The sequence below is a fragment of the Lontra canadensis genome, unplaced genomic scaffold, assembly GCF_010015895.1.
Source record: "Lontra canadensis isolate GAN:19392208 unplaced genomic scaffold, GSC_riverotter_1.0 scaffold55, whole genome shotgun sequence".
NCBI classification, from domain to species: domain Eukaryota; kingdom Metazoa; phylum Chordata; class Mammalia; order Carnivora; family Mustelidae; genus Lontra; species Lontra canadensis.
The window spans coordinates 9,402,664-9,426,678 of record NW_022631049.1 but is presented as its reverse complement, the minus strand read 5'-3'; the positions used below and the strand labels follow the sequence as shown (position 1 = coordinate 9,426,678).

Genomic DNA, 24,015 nt, shown 5'->3' with positions numbered 1-24,015 from the left:
AAAAAAAAAAAAAAAAAAAAAAAAAAAAAAAAAAAAAAAAAAAAAAAGAGAGAAAGAAAGAAAGAAGGAAAAAGAAAAGAAAAGAAGAGATTACAGTAATATGTGTTAGCTACTTATTAATTATTTATCCAGAACCTTCTATACGCCAGATGCTCTGTTAGGCACTAGGGATACAACAGCAAGCTAAAAAGACAAAAATATTTTCCTGTGCTATAATGTGCACAGAATGCACATTATAGCACAGAGTGTTATGACTGTATTTGCATTTTTTTTAAAGATTTTATTTATTTATTTGAGAGAGAGAGAGAGAGCGCATGAGCGGGGTGGGGGTGCGGCAGGGGCAGAGGAAGAGGGAGAAGCAGGCTCCCTGCTGAGCTCATTTCCAGGACCCTGGGATCATGACCTGAGCTGAAGGCAGACGCTTAACCCACTGACCCATCCAGGGGCCCCCCTCCCAACCCCGCCACCATATTTGCATTTTAGAATGCTTACTCCACTCGCAGTACAGACAATGGACTGTCGAGAAGACAAGAGACTAACTAAGCAGGTATTGTTATAATCCTGATCACAAAGTAGGTATGGAATAGATAAGGTTTATACTATATTATAGAACTTTGCAACAGATTAGGATAGGAAAAGACTGAATGAGAGGGGGCTAGGAGACGTCCACATTTCTAGCTATAAAGGAAACTACTTGAGTCATTGGTTCTAATGAAAATTTCATCGACCAAACATTGAAGAGCTTTTACGGTGCATTCAAAGACCTAAGATTAGGAAACCTTCCCAGCCACTTGGAACCCAGCACTTGTCTCTGAGGAAAAGAAGCTTTCAAGAGGACTTTGAAGACTAAGAGTGAACAGTTTATCAATATGGGTTCAAGAGCTAGCTATTATCTTCATTTTGGTGACATAACCTGCAGAAGGAATTGAAAAATAAAGCTGCCTTATGACAGCTGCAATTCTACTAAGTCTTGTACATTAGAAAAAACTATTTGGAGTCACTAATATAATTGAAACTATACAGCTCTTCTGACCATGTTTTCAAATACAGTGAAAGAAACAGCTCTAAGTTGTGATCAATGCCTTATTGCAATTTTATTGTTATTAAATACAAAATTTTGTCTTCTCCCAAATGGGGAACATATTAAAAGTAATTTTGGTATATACATTATTACTTGCTAATTCATGGTCATCATTTCTCTCATGGACTCACAATAGCTTGTAATTGTGTGTCACCACCAATCTCACTGCCCTCCATTTCACCGTGGTCTATCCCAGTTTAAAAGAAGTGAACAGGGGTGCCTGGGTGGCTCAGCGGGTTAAAGCCTCTGCCTTCGGCTCAGGTCATGATCCCGGAGTCCTGGGATCGAGCCCCGTGTCGGGCTCTCTGCTCAGCAGTGAGCCTGCTTCCTCCTCTCTCTCTCTCTCTCTCTGCCTACTTGTGATCTCTGCCTGTCAAATAAATAAATAAAATCTTTAAAAAAAAAAAAATAAAAATAAAAGAAGTGAACACAGGGATATCTGGGTGGCTCAGCTGGATGAGTGTCCGACTCATGATTTTGGCTCAGGTCATGATCTCGGGGTTCTGGGATCTAGCCCCGCATTATCACATCATCAGGGTCCCTGCTCAGCAGGGAGTCTGCTTGAGGATTCACTCTCCATCTCCCCGCCCCTGCCAGAGAGGGGGGGAAGTGATGAACACAAATTGATCAAACTGAACACAAATATGATATTGTCTTTGCTTAACATATTTTGAATGGTAACTACTAATTATAGCATGAAGTTCAAACTCCACAGCATATCAATAAGGGGCTTAATGATTTGGACCCACCACTTCTTGCCAATTGACAGCTACCCCTCTACTCTTACCAAATTTCTTATAAACTCTTACCACATGCAGTTGTCTCAACCTGGAACACCCCTTCTGTAGCTCAACTGGAAAACTGCCACTAGGCTTCTAGAGAGTTCATGTATTGTGTCCCACCTTCCCCAGAAAAATTTCAAGTTTTCCTTGGTCTCTGCCTTTAAAACACCATGTTCATCCAAGCATTAGCTTTTACCAGTAGTTTTAAAATTTTGTCTGTAAATGTGACTATGAGCTCCTGAAGCTAGGAATTTTGTTTTATGTTTGTATTTCCAGTAACTAACAGAGCATCAGCTTGAATTAAAGAGCGGATGAATGGATATCTCCCTGAAGTGGTTCCAAGTGTTCTGCAGGCTACTGATTAGTTCCCTTCCTTCATTATCCATTAATACTTTCTATATATTTCCAGACTAGTATTTATTACTTTATATGTCCATCTTCCCAGTATAGTCTGTGAGTAGAGACCATTCTTTCCTAGTCCTGTAGTTTCTATATCTAGCGTATAATATGCCCTCAATAAACAAGGGAATGAAAAACTCGAAAGCATTCTTCTCAGACTTGGGGTGGCACTCTATTTAATACATTTAATGCTAGATTCTTGATTCAAAAAGACCTGGATTTTTGTTTTTTTTTTTAATGATATGAAAAGACTGGAAAGATGGATTAAAACTAGCCAAATCAAAGTCAACATAAAGAGGTATACAGCTCTCAATTTCACATTAGGTTTTTATTTCCATTGGAGAGAGAACTGAATCAATAGCATGACGTGACTGGAAATAAAACACAGAAACCCACTGTTAAACAAATTAATAAAGCACGGCAAGCCAGCTCAGCCCTGTCATACTATGAACTGTTCAGACATATAATTTATGGGGCACATTAATGAAATAGGAAAATTCCAGAAGTGGGTAAATGGGCTCCTAAGTGGCCTGAAAAGTACAAAAATGAGGAATAGTTGGAAAAATATGCACGCCAGGCTTGGGAAAAAGAAGCAGGTAGAGCAGGGGAGACAATGGAGTGTTAGATCAAGGGATGCAGATCCCACCCAGTTCAACTGAGTTTTGATTCTTAGTACTTGTACATCTTCCTCACTTTACAATGAGGAAACTTGAGGTTGAGAGGTTAATGGATTTCCTGAGGTCAGTCAGCTAACAGAGCTTGGACTTGATTCTGTCCACTATACCAAGCTGCTGGAAGAGTTTGACTTTCTTTATTTTTAAAGATTTATTCATTTATTTTTATTTTAGAGGTGGGGCAGAGGGAGAGGGAGACTTAAGCAGACTCCATGCTGAGCATTGAGCCCAAGGCAGGGCTTGATCTCACGACACTGAGATAAGGACCTGAGGTGAAACCAAGAGTCAAAAGCTTAACCGACTGTACCACCCAGGCACCCAGAGTTGGGCTTCTTTAAAATGATTATTCTTAGAGTATTTTGCTCTTTTTTAAACCCCTAGTTGTACTACCAAATCCATTTTCAGTACCTTGTAGATCCCAACTTGTCATGAGCCCTCTTTTCATCAAAGGAAACATTTGGGGAGAAAACTCAGCACAGTTGGACAGGATAGTCTTGTATTAGGTTGGATTTCAGATTTGAAAACCTCCTGGGTTACTTCATGTACTAAGATTTCAGAATCCTATGATAAATCATAATTATTTGAATTAATGCATAACTACTTTGTAATCATGCAGTGTAGTTTTGGCTCTGGCATCAGACTGACTTTGAATTTCTGCTCTGCCACTTGCCAGCTGAGAAGCCTTGGGCATGTTATTTAACTTCTCTCGTCCTAAGTATCCTCATTTGTTAAATGGAGATAATAATACGTAACACATAAAGTTATTGTGAGGGCAAAGAGCTAGAAAATAGAATTCAACAAACATGAATCTAGCTGTATGTATGGGAGTGGAGGAGATTGTCAAAGGAAAGGGTATACGGTAGGAAGAAGTGTAAGAACAGAACCATGAAGAACACTAACATTTAGCTGGTGTGCTGGGCTAAATAGTATCCCCCACAAAATTCTTGTCAACTGGAAACCTTATTTGGAATTTGGGTCTTTGCAAATATAACCAAGTTAAATTCGGTTAGGATTAAGGTCCTAATCCAATGACTGGTATTCCTGTAAGAGGGAAATTTGAATACAGAGAGATGCACAGAATGAAAATGATATGAAAACATGGGAAAGAGACTGTTAACATCCAGATACAGAAATGTGGGGAAGAGGCCAGATGACCACAGAGACAGAGATTGCTGTGATACATCTATGAACCAAGGAACACCAAGGACTGTGGGCAACCACCAAAAGCTAGTAAGAGGCAAGGAAGGATCCTCTCCAAGAGCTTCCAAAGACAGCATGACCTTCCCAACATCTTAATCTAGGATTTCCTTAATCTAGGACTTCCAGAGTCCAGAACTGTGAGAATAAATTTCTCCTGTTTTAAGCCACCCAGTTTATAGTACTCTGTTATGGCATCCCTAGGCAACTAAGACAGTTGGTGAACAGTCATGGAAAACATAGGATGGGTGATAATACTTTTTTTTTTTTAAGATTTTATTTATTTATTTGACAGAGAGAGAGAGATCATAAGCAGGCAGAGAGGCAGGCAGAGAGAGGAGGAAGCAGGCTCACTGCAGAGCAGAGAGCCCAATGCGGGGCTCGATCCCAGAACCCTGAGATCATGACCTGAGCCGAAGGCAGAGGCTTAACCCACTGAGCCACCCAGGCGCCCCGGGTGATAACACTTCTTAGTTTCAAAATTGTTTCATAATATAATCTCAGTTGATCCTCACAAATACCTTGTGAAGTCGCAGTGAAGTTCACAGAAAAGAAAATGGATAAGCAGAAGTACTAGAAACTTGACAGAAGGTGGCAGAACAAACAGAATTGGAACCTGAGGGAAGGGTCCAATTCATTCTAACCCTGTTAAGCAAAATGCTTCATCCTTTTTCACTCTTTTTGAAGCTTCGTTCCTTATCACAATTCCAACTTCGTCCTCTTATTTCAGGCAACTTGCTTTCAGGAAGATCACTGATCAGTAAATTCTACAGTGATTACATTGTCTAACCTCTTGCATTGTACACCCTTAACTCTTACTATGGAAAGACTTTATCCACACAAGTAATGAACACATAGTGCGGATGAACAGATCATTCCTCTTCCTATAGTTTTACAGACAAGGCAGCAACTAACCCCACTAACTCCCATTTCCATGGGCAACTTCAGCAGAAGAAAAGTAAAGCAGTAAAATAATAAACTTGTAAACAGTCCATGCTACATAATTCCGAATGTGTGCCCATACCGGCACAGAAAGATTTACTTTTCTCGGATTACACAGGTCCACAGTTTTAGAGTCAACAGAAACCCCTGGTTCCATGTTCCCTCCTTAAAACACCCTCTCTGTTCCTCCATAGATAGAAAAGATTCGTAGTAGATACCACTTTCACTGCTTTCTTTTGGATTAAAATTAAAACTTTCAGCGCAATGGCCGCCAAAAAAAAGTTACTTAATCTCTCCGAGCTTCAGTTTACACAGGTAAGAAACTAACACTTATTATCAGTATTTCCTGTGAAGCATAAACGATAGGCAAAACACCTGGCACAAAACATTTCGCTCCAAAACTACACACACCAGCCTCCAGAGTTTTCTCTGTGAAGCCTCTGCCCCGAGCGCTATGTGGGGGCGTGGCCAAGGGAAGGACCCGGTTAGCTCCGCCCCACTCGGGGCTCCCGGCGCGCCTGATCGCTTCCGTCCTTTATTTCTCCGCACCCTAATCAACGGCCGCCTGTGTCTCTTTTTCATTAGTACGGGAGACGGGAACTCCTGCGAGGATTTGCCTCCAACGTGGAGAGAGGCAGAGCCTGGGACAGCCCGGGCCCGGCACGCCCAGACCACTCGAGGTCCCCGCCGTCGCCACGCCCGCGCGCTGTCCTCCCGTCCCCGCCCCTCCAAGAGCAGAAACTTGTGGGGGCCGCGTCCGAGCGCCCCTTTTTACGGTGGTCTTCACTACCATGCCGCTGTATGAAGGCCTAGGGAGCGGCGGGGAGAAAACGGCAGTCGTGATAGACCTGGGAGAGGCTTTTACCAAGTGAGTGGCGACGGCGATGACTGCGGTCGTCCTGAGGGGAGGGTGGGTGGTCGAGGCCCGGCCCGGGTTCTCTTCCCAGGCTCGCGGGGCAGGTTGTCACATCTCCAGGTTTTCCTCCAGCACCCTCGCAAATTACGGCCTTTATTTATTTTCAACGTGGGCTATACGAATCCCGGGAATACGGCTCTGGTTCGTGGAGAGGCCCAAGAGGCTTCAGGAGAATGGTTTTCTCCGTCGCCCCAGATCGAACGGACCCTTTGCTCTCATCCATGCAGGGGATGACAGCGATGGCTTAGACCCCTTTCCTGGGCTTGTTTGCTTAGGAAGGTAGCAACCGAACTGTAACGTAAACATTTATTAAATGGGACGTCTGTTGGTACTATAAATTCAGATGTAAGGCCATTGCTCCCCAAGAGTAGGAAGTCCATTTAGACGGAACACATGAACAAAGAGGTGCAGCCCTGTAGGTAAGACTCGAGATCCTTTGTTGCCCCTAGCCCCGAATTCTTAGATTAGGAAATTTGACATGTTTTAAAAGGCAACTTGTAAACACTAGAGTAGCGTTTTCCAATCTTTTCGATGGCATAGATCCCTTTGACGACTGAAAGAAAGCCACAGATACACAAACCTTAAAATAATTTGCACACAGTTTCAGAGGTTGGCGGACGATCATAGTGGTCCTTGTACTAAAGGGTTGTGAACCCTTGTACTGGACTTAAGAGCAAAATAATTGCTAGAATTGCCTCTTATATAGATATTTGAAATAGAAACATCTGAAAAAAATTATAGGTATCTAAATATTACCTAGTATGTAGTAGGTATTTGATAATTATTTGTTGAATAAGTTGTCAAAACTGCCATATTTAAGTGTTGGGCCTCAGGTGTTCCAGAATTGGACTGATCATAGTCTCGTTGGTCCTTAACATTCTCTGACTGTTCTGTGTAAGATCCTCCCTTATTTATGTTTTCTTATTTTAGATGTTTATTTTAATAGCATAATAAATACTTTGAGACTGACACCTAAATACTCCAGTTATGAAGAAATGAGAAGCAGAAAGTTACCGTACAGGAAAATGATTACTGACAAATCAAGAGGAGGGTGAGAATATGAATTTATGAAGTAAAAGAAGAATTGACGTCAACCATTGGGTTGCGTCTGGGAAATTTGAGGAGCATTGGTGCAAGTAAACACTGAGATGTGACTAGAGCTGTTTGGACGTAGGAGAGCAGTACTGGAAACTAGGCAGGACAAGAAGAGATCATGTGAAGGCTAAACTTAGATGGTGATCATTTTTAGCAGCATTTTTAGGAGTATTGTTTTACTAATATGAAACATATGTGCAAATACCTAAATACTCAGGTGAATCATTTCTATAAAGATAAAATATGCAGTTTTTAAAATAACAATGAAGACTATAATAATATGGGCAGAAGCTTATTGTATGAAGTTCATGATGTATGGACAGTGAGATTATGTCAGATATGCATAGTGTAAAAAAATAGACCAAAAGGAAACCCATAAACATGGAAATTAATATTAGAGTGATGGAATTATGAGTTACTCATGAATTATATAAATGAAGTCATATAATATAGTCAAATAATCCAGGGTTGTAGAGATGTGTTGCCCAAAACTCAGGTATAATTTAAAACTGGGGGACTCCTGGGTGACTCAGTTGGGAAAGTGTCTGCCTTTGGTTCAGGTCGGGATTGAGTCTTGCATCGGGCTCCTTGCTCAACAGGTAGCCAGCCTACTTCTCCCTCTGCTTGCTGTTCCCCCTATTTTTGTGCACACGCTCTCTCTCTTTCTCTGACAAATTAATAAGTAAAATCTTAAAAAAAAAAAAAGCTGAAAAAAAGGTACATGCTGATCTGGTTTAATATACTGGTTTATTTCAGTATCACTAATTTGAAACAATTCTTTTAGCTGTAATACACAATTATGAATATAGATGGCTTTAATTTTTTTCTGTTTCTTTGTTCCTTTGAATACATCAGAGATGTTGTTTTTGTGACCACGGCTTTGAAACAAATGCAGAAAAACTTGTATCTATGACAAATACATAGAAAGAATGTTATAATAACTTGAATGTTTCAATTTTCTATTTATTTGCAGGTGTGGTTTTGCTGGAGAAACTGGTCCAAGATGCATAATTCCTAGTGTAATTAAAAAAGCCGGCCTACCTAAGGTATTTAAAGGTTAAATAACAATTTAGCAAAAAAAAAAATGCTATACTATAAAATATTTTTTAATGTGACTTCAAGTAAGATTGATTAAAACAGCTAATGTGACAGATCAGGAATTGTAGAATAGTAGAAAGAATAATTTTGCATGCCATAAAATTCACGTGTTAAAATCAAATACAGATGCTTCTGCCATAACTTAATATTTGTAGTCCTAAAAAACCTCCCTTCAGTCACAAATAGAAGTAGGCTTATGGTGGGGCAAACCATATAAAACCCGTGTAATTTTGTAATTATAGCACTAACAAAAGCAATAACTGATCCTTCAGGAAAAAAATGGAATAGCTTTGGTTTGCAACTGAGAGTGGCTGGAGGCTCTCTCAGTGATAATAAAAATAAAATGGAATAATAGATTGAAAATGTTGGTCTGTGGGTGCCGAGCCAGTGCAGATGGAGGTGAGTTCTGAGCCAGTGGGGCTGTTGTTAAGGTGGAACCAAGAGGAAATGCAGCCCAATAAATAGTCATGAAAGGGTCTGCTTTGGGACGGGAGCCCCTGCTACAGAAGACCATTCAAGCGTTTGAAGATTTTATTTAATTATTTGAGAGAGAGAGAGAGCACGCTTGCTTGCCTATGCACCAGCAGGGGGAGAAGCAGAGGGAAGGGAAGGAGAAGCAGCCTCCCCATTGAGCAGGGAGCCCTGTGTGGGGGACCCTGGGATCATGACTTGAGCCAAAGGCAGACACTTAGTGGACTGAGCCACTGAGGTGCCCCTCATTTAAGTTTTTGAAAAATAGATCGGAAAAGATGCCTACCTGTGTGGCCACTGAGTTGATGACTTTATTTTTCTTGATGAAAGGTATAACTCTGCTATCATTTCAGCTCCTCTTGTCTCACATGAATTAATACAGATTGCACATTATGTAGATATTATCCCCTTATTTGCAATGGAAATGTGATATTTGATTTTATAAAAGTGCATATTGTAGCAGAATAGATTAGTATACATCAGTTCATATTTGGTATTGGGATGCATCTTTAAGAGCAAATGATATATGTTGATTGACGAATCTTTTTAATTATGCTTGATAAGGGAATCATTTTATTGATTTCAAAATTTTCCAGGAGCACCTGGCTGGCACAGTTGGAAGAACATGCAACTCTTGATCTCAGGGTCATGAGTTTAAGCCCCATTTGGGTTTAGAGATAATTTAAATAAAAATGTTTTAAAAATTAAAATAGGGTGGGACACCTGGGTAGCTCCATCAGTTGAGTGGCCGACTCTTGATCTCAGTTAGGTCTTGATTTTAGAGTCATGAGTTCAAGCCCCATGTTGGACTCCATGCTGGGCAGGGGGCCGACTTGAAGGAAGGAAGGAACGAACGAATGAATAAATGAAATAGAAAGATACAATTTTTTTTTCTGCAATTCCTTAGATAAGCTAGAAATACAGTAGATACTTGTGGTGTGGTATTCAAAAATGTGATGGAACTTCCTGTCTATTCACTTTTCATGTTCTTTAATCGAGGTTAATGTGATACTTGATAAATTTCTAGATAGATTCCTAACTGGACTTAGAACTTTAACATTCTCATTGCCACTTTTCTTAGTGCTTTCAGCTTTTATATTCATCTTGAAGAGAAAAATGTATGTGAAGATTAATCTCTACAATCCGCCATATATGGTTTGGAACCTTCTTTAAAATCATGAAATTGGCTTAGCTAATGATCTTTCCATTAGAAGAGTAAGAAAGAGAGGTCTGCAAGTGATGCATTAGAGTACTTACAGTTCTGAGCATCATTTGTAAAGTTATTGTTCTGTATTGGTGTTGACTTAGCATTCATGGTTGGGTAGTGTTTGTTTATACTGATTTTTACCACACGTTTATGAGCATGTACTTGGTGCCTGGAACTGTCAGCTGAAGGAAGATATATCATAAGCAAACCAGAAACACTTCTTGCACCTTAAGAGTATGTAGTCTAATGGGGAGGTAGACTTTTTTTTTTTTTTTAAAGATTTTATTTATTTATGAGAGAGAGAGAGTGAGAGCACACAAGCACAGGCAGGCAGAGCAGCAGACAGAGGCAGAGGGAGAAGCAGGCTCCCTGCCGAGCAAGGAGCCCGATGTGGGACTCGATACCAGGACAATGGGATCATGACCTGAGCCGAAGGCAGCTGCTTAACCCACTGAGCCACCCAGGCGTCCGGAAGGTAGACATTTTACAAGTAATTAAGTAAGGTAATCTTATAAAAGGGAAAGTGTCATTGCTTTGGGAGTGACGTACAGGGACTAGACCAAGTCTGGAGTGTTTGAGGAAGCTTTTGATACTTTTTATTTTATTTTATTTATTTTTTTAAAGATTTTATTTATTTATTTGACAGAGAGAGATCACAAGCAGGCAGAGAGGCAGGCAGAGAGAGAGGCGGAAGCAGGCTCCCTGCTGAGCAGAGAGCCTGAAGCGGGGCTCGATCCCAGGACCCTGAGATCATGACCTGAGCCGAAGGCAGTGGCTTAACCTACTGAGCCACCCAGGCGCCCCTTTCTTTTGATACTTTTTAATCTGTGATTTTGATCAGTCCTGCCAAAATGGTAAGTCCAGATGGAAGAAAAATGCAAATGAGCATAGTTCTCTACTTGTGGACCCATACTTTTATGCCTGCAAACCAAAAAGTTCTGTCGTCTTAGCCAATTCTTAAAGGTTCCTAATTTAAGTGATTAATTTATATTTAATGTTTGCATTTATTCTCAATAAAAAATACTTTTTATTTATTACCAGAAAATGCAGTAGTATAGTAAATAAGCATATTTTATTTCATTATACATTAATAAATAATTTTATTTTTTTATAGCCTATCAAAGTTGTTCAATATAATATCAATACAGAGGAATTGTATTCCTATCTAAAAGAATTCATCCACATACTGTATTTCAGGTAAGATGCAGTTGTGTTTGTTTTTTTTTTTCTCCCAGCTTTTGTGATTATGTTTTCCTAATGCCAGTCATAGCAATATTAGGTTGTGTTATATTGGGTTCAAAAAAAGTTGACTTCCACTGCATTTTCACTTGCTTATTTTCAGCCTTTTCCAAAATGTATTTGAAGACTAGATAATTGGCAAGCATGGGGAAATACTGAAAACAAATGAAATGTTCATTAATAATGGCAGTAGATAATTAAATTATTATATATCCATATAGTGAAACATTTTACAGCCATTAAAAAAGTTCTATATCATGTAGTAATGCAGAAGGTGTCTTGTTGTATTGATAATTGAAAAAAGCAAGTTTCAGAACATCTATGGAATAAACACTTCTGTTAAAATACATTCATACACATGGACAGTAATGACATTATGCAAACTGCTATAAGTAATAGTTTCTGGGTAGTAGAAGTGTAAGGTATTTGTACTTTCCAAGTTATAAACTTCTGTTACATTTGGAGTTTTTTGAGAATATATTACTTTTGTAGCCTAAAGAAAAAATCTTTTTAATGGCTCAAGTGTGCATTCATACTAGGCTATAGCTTTTGTTTCCTGAGATAAATGAAGTAATAGGTGTAAAGATCCTGACACAGTACGTGGCACGTAATAAGAGTTCAGGAATGTTACTTTACCCAGGTAATAAAATGAAGATGTCTTTTTGTCATAAAACATCTTGAGCTAATATAGTTTCTCTATTATTAACAGAATTGCATTATGTGCCAAAATAAATACCAACTTTTATTTACTTTCATAAATAAAAACTATCACTTTCCAGGCATCTGTTGGTGAATCCTAGAGACCGCCGAGTTGTGGTTATCGAGTCGGTACTATGTCCTTCCCACTTCAGAGAGACACTCACTCGGGTTCTTTTCAAATATTTTGAGGTACCCGTTTTTTATGTTGTTGTTTTTTTATTAGTACTAAAGTTTAAACTAAAAGGTCCTCATTTGGGATCCTGGGTGGCTCAGTTGGTTAAGTGTCTCCCTTTGGCTTAGGTGGTGATCCCCAGGGTCCTGGGATCCAGTCCCGCATTGGACTCCCTGCTCAGCGGAGAGTCTGCTTCTCTGTCTGTGTCTGTGTCCCTCCCCCCTGCTCTTGCTCGCTCACTCTCTCTCCCTGCCCCCACTCTCCATCAAATAAATAAATAAATATTTTTGAGAAAGGTTAATTTATTTTAATTTCCTTCATTATATATATTACACAGTGCATTTGAGAAACCAGATGAGAGTAAACTCAAGCCATTTTATTTTATTATTATTAATTTTTTAAAAAAGATTTTATTTTTATTTATTTGACAGACAGAGATCACAAGTAGGCAGAGAGGCAGGCAGAGAGAGGAGGAAACAGGCTCCCCGCTGATCAGAGAACCCGATGCGGGGCTTGATCCCAGGATGCTGGGATCATGACCTGAACCGAAGGCAGAGGCTTTAACCCACTGAGCTACCCAGGCGCCCCTATTTTATTATTTTTTAAAGATTTTCTTTATTTATTTGACAGAGATCTCAAGTAGTGGAGAGGAAGGCAGAAAGAAAGAGAGGAGGAAGCAGAGTCCCCACTGAGCAGAGAGTCCAATGCGGGGCTTGATCCCAGGACCCTGGGACCATGACTTAGTCGAAGGCAGAGGCTTTAACCCATTGAGCCACCCAGGCGCCCCAAACTGAAGCCATTTTATTTTATTTTATTTTATTATTTTATTTTTTTTAAAGATTTTGTTTATTTATTTGACAGAGATCACAAGTAGGCAGAGAGGCAGGCAGAGAGAGAGAGGAGGAAGTAGGCCCCCTGCTGAGCAGAGAGCCTGATGCGGGCTCGATCCCAGGACTCTGGGATCATGACCTGAGGGGCAGGCAGAGGCTTTAACCCACTGAGCCACCCAGGCGCCCCTGAAGCCATTTTAAATAAACCATTTGTTCTGTTTTTTGTTTCATGTGTAATCAGCATTTCATCCAATATGTAGATAACTGAAGATTTCTTACTGATATTTCTGTTATTTATTTTAACATAGGTTTTTTATGTTTGAGGACTTTTTTAGAATTAAAAGGTATATTCTTTGCTATGGAATTTATGATGTGTTTTTTTTCCCCGGGACTTTCTAGTTTCCATTGTTTAGTTATACTGACTCTTCTAAATTCTTTAGTTCCTTCATTTTAGGCTTTATTTTTTTAAAATTTATTTTACTTTATTTATTTTTAAAGATTTTATTTATTTATTTGAAGGAGAGAGAGAGGGCACTGAGTGTGAGCATGGGGAGGGACAGAGGGACAAGCCAGCTCTCACAGAGTGTAGGGCTTGATCCCACGACCCTGAGATCATAACCTGAGCTGAAAGTCAGACAGTTAACCAACTGAGCCACCCAGGTGCCCCCTCCATGCTTTTTTTCAGTGTCTTTGCATAGAACTGACCCCTCCCCTGCCCTCTGACACAACCTTTCGTTAAGGGAAATAGGGACATTTTATTTTAGCATTTGGTTATGAGGATTTCCATATTTTGATTGAATATTTATCTGATATTTGAGGTATCACCAGATGTGGCAAATTCTTGCTGAAAAATGTCACACAGAGTTAAGGCTTTTTATAGCTCTTCAATTTAATTTTAACTGTTATATTATGTTTTAAAAATAGAGATCATAGTATAAATTTTGCAAATAAAGACAAGAATCTTTTAATTTTCATTTTTTAAAAGAATTTATTTATTTATTCGACAGACAGAGATCACAAGTAGTCAGAGAGGCAGGCAGAGGGGGAGGGAGAAGCAGGCTCCCTGCTGAGCAGAGAGCCTGGGGCTCGATCTCAGGACCCTGGGATCATGACCTGAGTTGAAGGCAGAGGCTTTAACCCACTGAACCACCCAGGTGCCCCTTAATTTTCATTTTAATGGCAAAGACATGTCTTTATTTTTTTTAGCATCTTCAAATTCATATTTCTATACCTCTTCTTTTATCCCTTTAATTTTTCCCTCCAAAAGAGAGAGAATAAGGGCATCTGGGTGGCTCAGTAGGATAAGCCATCTGTCTCCAGCTCAGGTCATGATCCCAGGGTCCTGGGATTGAGCCCTACATCAGGCTCTCTATTTGGCCGGAGGGGAGCCTGCTTCTCCATCTCCCTCTCCCTGCTGCTCCTCCTGCTTGTGCTCTCTCTCTCTTTAAAATAAATAAATAAAATCTTAAAAAAGAGAGAACAAAAATTAATAAAAATGTTTTATAATTGTCATTTTGGAACAAAACAACTTAAGGGAATTTAAAGAGTGTTTTTATTGTATATTTCCATGATTGTGTAAATTCAGATAAATCAACAAACTCGTTCTTAGCACCATAAAATGGTTGAAAAGTATCATAAATATAATGTTACTGTGAATTTTTTTCAAGTATATTTGAAATATAAGGTAAACATCTTCAACTACTCAGACTTGTGGTTTTGTTGTTGTTATTGTTACTTGTCTTTATTGTTTTCTAGGTTCCATCTGTCCTGCTTGCTCCAAGCCATCTAATGGCTCTTTTGACGCTTGGGATAAACTCTGCCATGGTCTTGGATTGCGGATATAGGGAGAGCCTGGTGTTACCTGTATCTTTTTTTTGTTAAGCAACTAATTTTTCAGTTTTTACTCTGCTTTAACATAACTAGGCTTATTATAAGCAGTTTTCATGGAATGTAACTATTTGTGATTACCATGTACAAATATGAATTCGCATGTGGAAAAAATTCACAGAATTGTGAGACTTAAATTTTATAGAAATTACCATTATGTCTTTTTTTTTTTTAAAAAAGTTCTTTTTTTTTTTTTTTTAGATTTTATTTATTTATTTGAGAGAGTGAGAGAGAGCATGAGAGAGGAGAAGGTCAGAGGGAGAAGCAGACTCCCCATGGAGCATCGAGCCCGATGCCGGACTCGATCCTGGAACTCCGGGATCCTGGCCTGAGCTGAAGGCAGTCGCTCAACCAACTGAGCCACCCAGGTGCCCAAGAATTAGCATTATGTCTTGATCCTAGTACATACTCCAGGGGTCACACCTCATGAATATTATGTTCAATTTTTAAGAGGAACATTAGCTAATTAGGATGTGTCATGGTATTTCTTTTTTTTTTTCTTTAAGATTTTATTTATTTATTTGACAGAAATCACAAGTAGACAGAGAGGCAGGCAGAGAGAGACAGAGGAGAAGCAGGCTCCCCGCTGAGCAGAGAGCCCGATGTGGGGCTCGATCCCAGAAGCCTGGGATCATGACCTGAGCTGAAGGCAGAGGCTTTAACCCACTGAGCCAACCAGGTGCCCCTGTCATGGTATTTCTAAGAAAAGATCAAACAGAGTAATTGGAGAAACTGAAATGAGAAAGTTAAGAAAAATTAAAACATGAAACCTGCCTTCAAATAGCTGAAGGGCTTGCTGTGGAAAAGTGAGTACATTTTTTTTTTCTCTCTATTTGCAGAAGCTAACATGGAGCCCATAGGGCATAGGGTTTATGATGTTGGTTTTGGAATCAAATACACATGTAAGTGGTAAATCTTGGCCATGCTTCTTACTAGTTGTATAATATTAGTCAAGTAATCTCTTTGGGCCTCAGTTCTCTTATCTGTGGAATGGGAATTAAAATAATTCCACCTCATGGAGGGGGTCTTTTGTGACTTGAGTGAGACGATATATGTAAAGTATTTAGCATATGAGCTGGCATGTGATAACTTGCTCATTAGTGCTCTAGTTTTTATATCATTCACCACTGGGAAGAACTTCCTACTAATTCAAGCTGTCCCAAGATGGAGTTAGTGACTATACAGTGGTGCATTCCTTGTCATTAGAAGCATGTAAGCCAAAATGTTAATAGTGACAGTGCTCCATTGAAAAGGACATTGCGGGATGCCTGGGTGGCTCAGTAGGTTAAAGCCTCTGCCTTCGGCTCAGGTCATGATTCCAGGGTCCTGATCAAGCCCCACATCGGGCTCTCTGCTCAGTGGGGAGCCTGCTTCCTCCTCTCTCTCTCTCTCTGCCTGCCTCTCTGCCTACTTGTGATCTCTGTCTGTAAAATTAAAAAAAAATTTTTAAAAAAACTTGAAAAGAAAAGGACATTGAAGTGCATAAATGTACTCTTGGGCAGTTTTGAGATCTACATATTTATTTCTTAGAAGAAGTACTTGGGGGAGTGAAGTCAAAAATCAGTAGCTCCTATGGGATGCCTGGGTGGCTCAGTTGGTTGGACGACTGCTTTCGGCTCGGGTCATGATCTCGGAGTCCCGGGATCGAGTCCCACATCGGGCTCCCAGCTCCATGGGGAGTCTGCTTCTCCCTCTGACCTTCTCCTCGCTCATGCTCTCTCTCACTGCCTCTCTTTCAAATAAATAAATAAAATCTTTAAAAAAAAAATCAGTAGCTCCTAAAGAACTAATATAGGTAAATAGTTTTTTAAAGTATTTTTTTTTTAAAGACTTTATTTGACAGAGAGAAATCGGAATTAGGCAGAGAGGCAGGCAGAGAGAAAGGGGGAAGCAGGCTTCCGTTAAGCGGAGAGCCCAATGTGGGGCTCGATCCCAAGACCCTGAGATCATGACCCGAGCCTAAGACAGAGGTTTAAACCACTGAGCCACCCAGGTGTCCCGGAAAATAGTTTTTTTTTAAAGATAGAGTATTTTGCGTTTGAATTTCCTCACAGCCGTCAACTGAGCATCCGACTCTTGGTTTCAGCTCAGGGTTGTGAGATCCAGCTCCACCTTGGGCTCTGTGTTCAGAGGACACCTAAGACTCTCTCTCCCTCTGCCCCTCCACACTTCAAATAAATAAATAAATCTTTAAAAAAAAAATCTCATAACAATCCTGCAACATAGGTGTTATTTTCCTTGTTATATAAATGAGAAGATCGAAAGTTGGGGTAAATGGTGACCCAGGGTCATATAAGCATATAGCCAAGATGTATAACCCATGTTTTTTTCCCAAAGCCAATGTTCTTACCAATATACTCTTTTATAAATATTGTACTAATAGACATCAGCAAGAACAATATGGAAAATAAGGTAGCAAATCCACAGTATAGTATTGTCCACTAGCCTCTCAGCTCTGTTTAATAGGAATACAAGAAGAGACATGTAATTTAAAATTTTTCTAAGAGCTATGTTCTTGAAAGTGCAAGTGAAAGATGAAGTTATTGTATTATACTTAACCCAGTATATTCAAAATATTATCATTTCAACATAGAAACTATATAAAAATTATAGTAAGATATTTTATGGGTTTTTATATGTGTGTATTAAGTCTTCTAAATTTTTTATCAAGCTTGTTCTTACAGCACATCTCAGACTGGCGACATTTCACATTTCAAGTGCTCAGTAGCCACATATGGCAGTAGTTACTTTATTAGACACCCTCGTTCTAACTAATGAATTGTGTATGTGTGTTTAACCTTCTTTGAAGAAGAATATGAAAAAAGACCGATTTTTCTGTAACTCTTTTAAAAATATGAAGAATTTGTTACCAAAGCTGACTTAATACTACAGAAGGTGAGGAAAGTATCAAGGAAGCCATGTTTTATCTCCTAAAATAGTTATATCCTTGACTACCCTACAGATATATGAAGGAATCCCAGTACTAAATTGTTGGGGAGCACTCCCCCTAGGAGGAAAAGCTCTTCACAAGTAAGTATCTTGGGATTTAGCACATTTGCTCTACCTGTACCACAAAAACATGTTAATTTTTTTACAGTGATCAATAGAACATAATCTGGACATTTAATGTTATTTAATCCATTCTCTATTAGCCTTGGATGTATTCATCTTTTAAGGATAAAACCACTTTTTTTAAAGCATTATTACGTTGTAAAAGTATTAAATAAGAGAAAGATATCAAGGGCAATATTTGAATTCCAGTAATTTTTTTTTAATTTCAGGGAGTTAGAAACTCAACTACTGGAGCAATGTACTGTTGACACAGGTGCTGCTAAAGAACAGAGCCTTCCCTCTGTGATGGGTAAAACTATTTTAAACTATTTAAGAGTGGTTTACATTCCCTTGTCATTCTTTAGTGCATTTGTTTTTTACCCCGTTATATAGTTACTCTCTTTTCCCTCACGTCACTGCTGTCATTGCTCCAATTATAACGTCATTATTGACCTCTGAATTACCAAATCCAGTCGTTTAATTTTGGTCATCCTTTCTAGAACTTTTGACATTGCAGATTATTATATACTTTTGATACAATCTCTTCTTGACTTTCAGGACTCTCTTCCTTTTGTGATGTTCTTGTTTTCTCTTCTGATAATCCCCTAGGCATCTGTTTTTTATGTTTTCTTCCCACTGGCTTTTTAAAAGTATTCTCATCTATTTTTATAACTTTCAGCTACATCAATATGCAGTTGATTTTCAAATGTATCATTGGGCCTGACCCTTCTTGATATTCATATTTCCAACTGATTATTAGATGTAAACTAGGCATGTTTAGGTATCTCCCACTTAAGACCTTCAAAAAGTGAATACATTATCTCTTTCTCCAAATACATTTCAACAAACTGTTCTCAGATAAAGATGATATCTTCCTTATCTCCCATTTTAGAAAACGAGTTAAAAATCCTCAGTTCTCCCTCAAAAATCTCTTAAATTTCATCTCTTTTTCTCTGTTATCTGTACTACTGAACATCTGAAAACAAAGACATAAACTAGACCCTTGTTATTTCTTGCTTGGATTATTGTAGGAGACTCTGGACTGATTCATTCTATTTCATACTGTTGCCAGAAATAACTTACACCATACAAGTCTGATTACACCACTCTTTAGCTTAAGGATTTTTGCTGACTCAGCAGCTTAAAATCCAAATATTTGTTTGATATATATGTTTCTTCCCAATCTTTTTTTTCTACCTCTTAGCCCTAAACTACTCATCTTAACCCTGTGTACCTTATTTTAGCTACAATAAATTTGATATTGTCTTCTAGGCTCTACTAGTCCTCGCACAACCCTGAGCCTTTATTTATTCTATTTCTTTACCTGTGATGTTGGGTTTTTGACCCCTTTATGTGACTCAGCTGGAATGTCATTTTATTACAAAGCCTTCCTCATTTTATCTGAGGAGAATAAATTTCTCCCCTCTCTGTTAAGTCCTCCGTAGTATTTATTATAGCACATATGTCATATCCTCGTTTGCCTGTTAACTCACCTGTTTCCCTTCATAGACTTTTGAGGATCCCTGTCTTACTTGATTTTCAATCAGTAGCACTTAGTGTACTACCTGGGCACTGAATAAATGCTGGAAAGAGAATGGTAGGTTTTTAGGACATTAATCCTTGCGTGTATTGTTTTCATGTTTTTCTTTTGGTAGTTAAGATAATAACATTCTCTATTCTGTAGACTGGATTGTAATTTTTCTTTTCCAGATAAACTTTGTTACTCTTTTATTTATTTATTTTTTAGATTTTATTTACAGATATCACAAGTAGGCAGAGAGAGGGGGGGTAGCAGGCTCCTTAATGAGCAGAGAGCCCAGTGACCCTCCATCCCAAGACCCTGGGATCGTGACCTGAGCCAAAGGCAGAGTCTTTAACCCACTGAGCCACCCAGGCACCCCTAACTTTGTTACTCTTTTAGTATGTCATGAAAACAGTTAATTTATAAAAAAAATATCCCAAGATAATGGGTTTGTATAGCATCCCAAGATATTTTTAAGAAAGGTCTTCTTTAAAACTGATTATAACATTTCCTTTTTAATTATGAAAACAACCCTTTTTTTAACCAGCCACTGTGGATTCTGACTGTAATCTTTCCCTCACATAATCTCCCAAATCTGGGGCACCTGGGTGGCTCAGTGGGTTAAAGCCTCTGCCTTCGGCTCAGGTCACGATCCCAGGGTCCTAGGATCGAGCCCTGCATCAGGCTCTCTGCTCAGCAGGGAGCCTGCTTCCCTCTCTCTCTCTCTCTGCCTGCCTCTCTGCCTATTTGTGATCTCTGTCTGTCAAATAAATAAATAAAATCTTAAAAAAAAAAAAAATCTCCCAAATCTGAGTCTGTGATAACCTTATAGTCCTACTAATTGTGGAATTAAATCATATCATTATTTGCTGTATGACATGCTTAGAAGGATCAGAAACTCAAATACATTTAAAACATCTTTTCTCGGGGCACCTGGATGGCTCAGTGGGTTAAGCCTCTGCCTTCGGCTCAGGTCATGATCTCGGGGTCCTGGAATCAAGCCCGTTGGGCTCTCTGCTTCACAGGGAGCCTGCTTCCGTCGCTCTCTGCCCGCTGCTCTGCATGCTTGTGCGCTCACACTCTCTCTCTCTCTCTCTGTCAAATAAAAAATCTTTAAAAAATAAAATAAAACAAAATATCTCTTCTCAAGGTCCTTAACAAGGATTATGGGGTCACCTGGGTGGCTCAGTCAATTAAACAGCTTCCTTTGGCTCAGGTTGTGATCCCAGGATCCTGGGATTGAGCCTTGCATTGGCCTTCCTGTTCGGCAGAGAGCCTGCTTCTCCCTCTCTCTCTGCCTGCCACTCTGCTTACTTGTGCTATCTCTCTGTCAAATAAATTAATCTTAAAAAAAAAAAGATTACGTGCAAATTTTATGTCTACTTGGATATGCTTAAATGAACTTTGAATGAGCTTTTTTTCATTTAATATTTGGAATCATTTCAAATCAATGTCCTTAGGTTAGCCTTTATAAGTTACTTAAAGGCTAACCTAAGGACATTGATTTGAAAAGTGTACAGTTTAAAAATAAATTATATATAAAAATATTATCCTTCTTCTCCTAAATTAATTGAAATTTAGATATGATTTTTCAGAGCCAGAGATAATACCTCCTTTCTATTCCTTATTTGAGAAGTTTAAATAATTATTATTCACTAAGATTAAGGAACCTCTTCCCAAAGCAGCATCTACCCCCAGCTAAAATATTTATTTTCAAGCCACTTTACATGTTGCCTAAAAAAACTGTTTTTCATATTATCAAATTTCTTTGTTACATGTTGGAATTCATCTGAATATTCCTAAAGAATATATAGCAGTTACAAAATGTTACAGTTTTTAGCACTTTTTCTTAAATTATAAGTTTCGTATAATCTAGTTACATTTCTGTCTTTGTAGCCAAATTAAAAATTTTTTTGAAATCTCTATCCTTTTCTGAGGTGAATTTAAACACATAAGGACTGTTTCCTTACACCACACACAAAAATAGACTCAAAATGGATTAAGAAGTCTTCAAACTTTTTGATCACACCCTAGCCCCATCAGTAAGAACTTTGAATCATGTACCTTCAGTGCATATGTATGTTTATTTATAAATTATATGCATACTATTATTACTATATTACGAAACACACAAAAGTAAGAATTTGTAAAGGATGAGATAATGGTAAATAATAATTCTAAAGTTGTACTTAACTAATGCTAAAAGTGTTTTGCTCCTCAGAAAAGCAATGTGATTAAATAGGGGTGCTTGGGTGGCTCAGTGGGTTAAGCCTCTGCCTTCGGCTCAGGTCATGATCTCAGGGTCCTAGGATCTAGCCCTGCATTGGGCTCTCTGCTCAGCCGGGAGCCTGCTTCCCCCACTCTCTCTCTGCCTGCCTCTCTGCTTACTTGTGATCTCTCTCTGTCAAATAAAATCTTTAAAAAAAAAAAAGCAATGTGATTAAATATTATTTATTATTTTTTAAAGGTTATGACTTAACATTTTGAAGGTGTGGCTTTTAAGTTTAATATATATTAATACTTTGTTTCAGTGGCTGTCCTAACGAAAAGATACAGCTAACAAGATGTAGGTTCAGATGGAAAAAGTACATGAGTATGCTTATGAAATCATGATTCCATTTTCAACTATAAATTTCTTGATGTAGGGCGCCTGGGTGGCTCAGTGGTTGAAGCCTCTGCCTTCGGCTCAGGTCATGATCCCAGAGTCCTGGGATCGAGTCCCGCATCGGGCTCTCTGCTCAGCAGGGAGCCTGCCTCCTCCTCCTCTCTCTCTCTGCCTGCCTCTCTGCCTACTTGTGATCTGTCTGTCAAATTAAAAAAAAAAAAAAAAAAAAAAAAAAAAATTAAATTTCTTGATGTAAATAACTTGTAATTATAAATCAGAATATCTTTACATATTTAACAATGAGTTAAAAAGAGTTTAGAAGGTCTTAAATTTAGTTTAGAAAATGTTTCTTAGTCTGACTTGGATAATTAGATTTTTAGCAACAGAATTACATAACAATGATAATATATCCAAATGTCCACCTTTGAAAGGTTCCCAGTATTGTATAGATTTCTTTGAATAGGTACATTCTCCTTTTTTTATTTTTATTTTTCTCTGGATTTTTATTTAAATTCTAGTTAATTAACATATAGTATAATACTGGTTTCAGGAGTAGAATTTAGTGATCCATCAGTAGAATTTAGTGATGCATCACTTACGTACAACACCCAGGGCTCATCATAACAAACCCCATTCTTTTTTTTTTTTTTTTTTTTTAAAGACTTTATTTATTTATCTGACAGAGAGAGATCACAAGTAGACAGAGAGGCAGGCAGAGAGAGAGAGAGAGAGAGAAGCAGGCTCCCTGCCAAGCAGAGAGCCCGATGCGGGACTCGATCCCTGGACCCTGAGATCATGACCTGAGCCGAAGGCAGCGGCTTAACCCACTGAGCCACCCAGGCGCCCACAAACCCCATTCTTAATACCCTTCAACCGTACCCGCCCACCTCCCCTCTGTCAATCCTGAGTTTGTTCTATATCGTTAAGAGTCTCTTACGGTTTGCGTCCTCTCTCTCTCTTTTTTTTTTTTCCTTCCCACATGTTCATCTGTTTTGTTTCCTAAATTCTACATATAAGTAAAATCTTTTTTTTTAAAGATTTTATTTATTAAAAAAAAAGATTTTATTTATTTATTTGACAGACAGAGATCACAAGTAGGCAGAGAAGCAGGCAGAGAGAGAAGAGGAAGCAGGCTCCCTGCTGAGCAGAGAGCCCAATGCAGGGCTCGATCCCAGGACCCTGGGATCATGACCTAAGCTGAAGGCAGAGGCTTTAACCCACTGAGCCACCCAGGCACCCCTATAAGTAAAATCTTATGGTATTTGTTTTTCTCTGACTTACTTCACTTAACATATACACTCTAGATCCATCCATGTCATTGCAAATGGCAAGAGTTCATCTCTTATTCTTCTTTTTTTTTTTTTTTTAAGATCTTATTTATTTAACAGAGAGATCATAAGTAAGCAGAGAGGCAGGCAGAGTGGGGGTGGGGGAAGCAGGCTCCCCGCTGAGCAGAGAACGAGAACCCGATGCAGGGCTTGATCCCAGGACCCTGAGATCATGACCTGAGCCGAAGGCAGAGCAACCTCCTGAGCCACCCAGGCGCCCCAAGAGTTCATTTCTTCTTGATGGCTGAGTAATATTCCTCTTTCTGTGCGTGTGTGTGTGTGTGTGTGTGTGTTGACTTTGAATGATGAAGTTTCTTCCCTAGAAACAAAGTTAATTTTCTGCTTAGTTTTTAAAAAGTTAAAGTTATAGTACTTACATTTTTAAAAATTTTGCAGAAATGGAAAGTAGTAATGTAAGTTCAATTTAACAGATTGTTTCTGCTTATTATTAAACTTCTATAGTTCTAAATATATAAAATTTCTGTTTCAGGTTCAATTCCAGAAGGTGTCTTAGAGGACATTAAAGGTAAACTAAATTCCCATTTTTGTCCTGTTTGTCCTTAAGTATTAGTTTAGAGGGCATGTGTCTCTAAATATTTACAGAGGTACAATATATGTTAAATACATAATGTAATACCTAAAAATATTTAATATATACGATAGGCTGAGGAATAATGTAAATAAAATTTTCATTTTTCTTTAGATTTATGGAAGCTTTTGGCATTATTTATGATGTCTTTTGGCATTATTTATGATGTCTTATTGAAGAAACCTCTCAATTATAGAATAGGGAATTAACAGTTTGCACAGTATGAAATAA

At 38.6% G+C, this 24,015-nt stretch overlaps 2 protein-coding genes across 2 annotated transcripts in view; one reads left to right on the top strand and one right to left on the bottom strand.

Moving 5' to 3' along the window:
- ARMH4 (armadillo like helical domain containing 4) overlaps nucleotides 1–24,015 on the bottom strand; it is a 244,161-nt gene that overhangs the window by 146,612 nt on the left and 73,534 nt on the right. The window lies entirely within an intron of this gene.
- The window catches only part of ACTR10 (actin related protein 10), a 35,819-nt gene continuing 17,560 nt past the window's right edge, over nucleotides 5,757–24,015 (top strand). Inside the window, exons 1-8 of the mRNA XM_032875300.1 lie at nucleotides 5,757–5,943; nucleotides 8,060–8,132; nucleotides 10,977–11,059; nucleotides 11,881–11,989; nucleotides 14,558–14,665; nucleotides 17,652–17,719; nucleotides 17,971–18,050; nucleotides 23,686–23,721. Coding sequence (XP_032731191.1) covers nucleotides 5,867–5,943; nucleotides 8,060–8,132; nucleotides 10,977–11,059; nucleotides 11,881–11,989; nucleotides 14,558–14,665; nucleotides 17,652–17,719; nucleotides 17,971–18,050; nucleotides 23,686–23,721 — 634 coding nt within the window. The 5' untranslated portion in view covers nucleotides 5,757–5,866. The remainder of the gene's footprint in view (nucleotides 5,944–8,059; nucleotides 8,133–10,976; nucleotides 11,060–11,880; nucleotides 11,990–14,557; nucleotides 14,666–17,651; nucleotides 17,720–17,970; nucleotides 18,051–23,685; nucleotides 23,722–24,015) is intronic.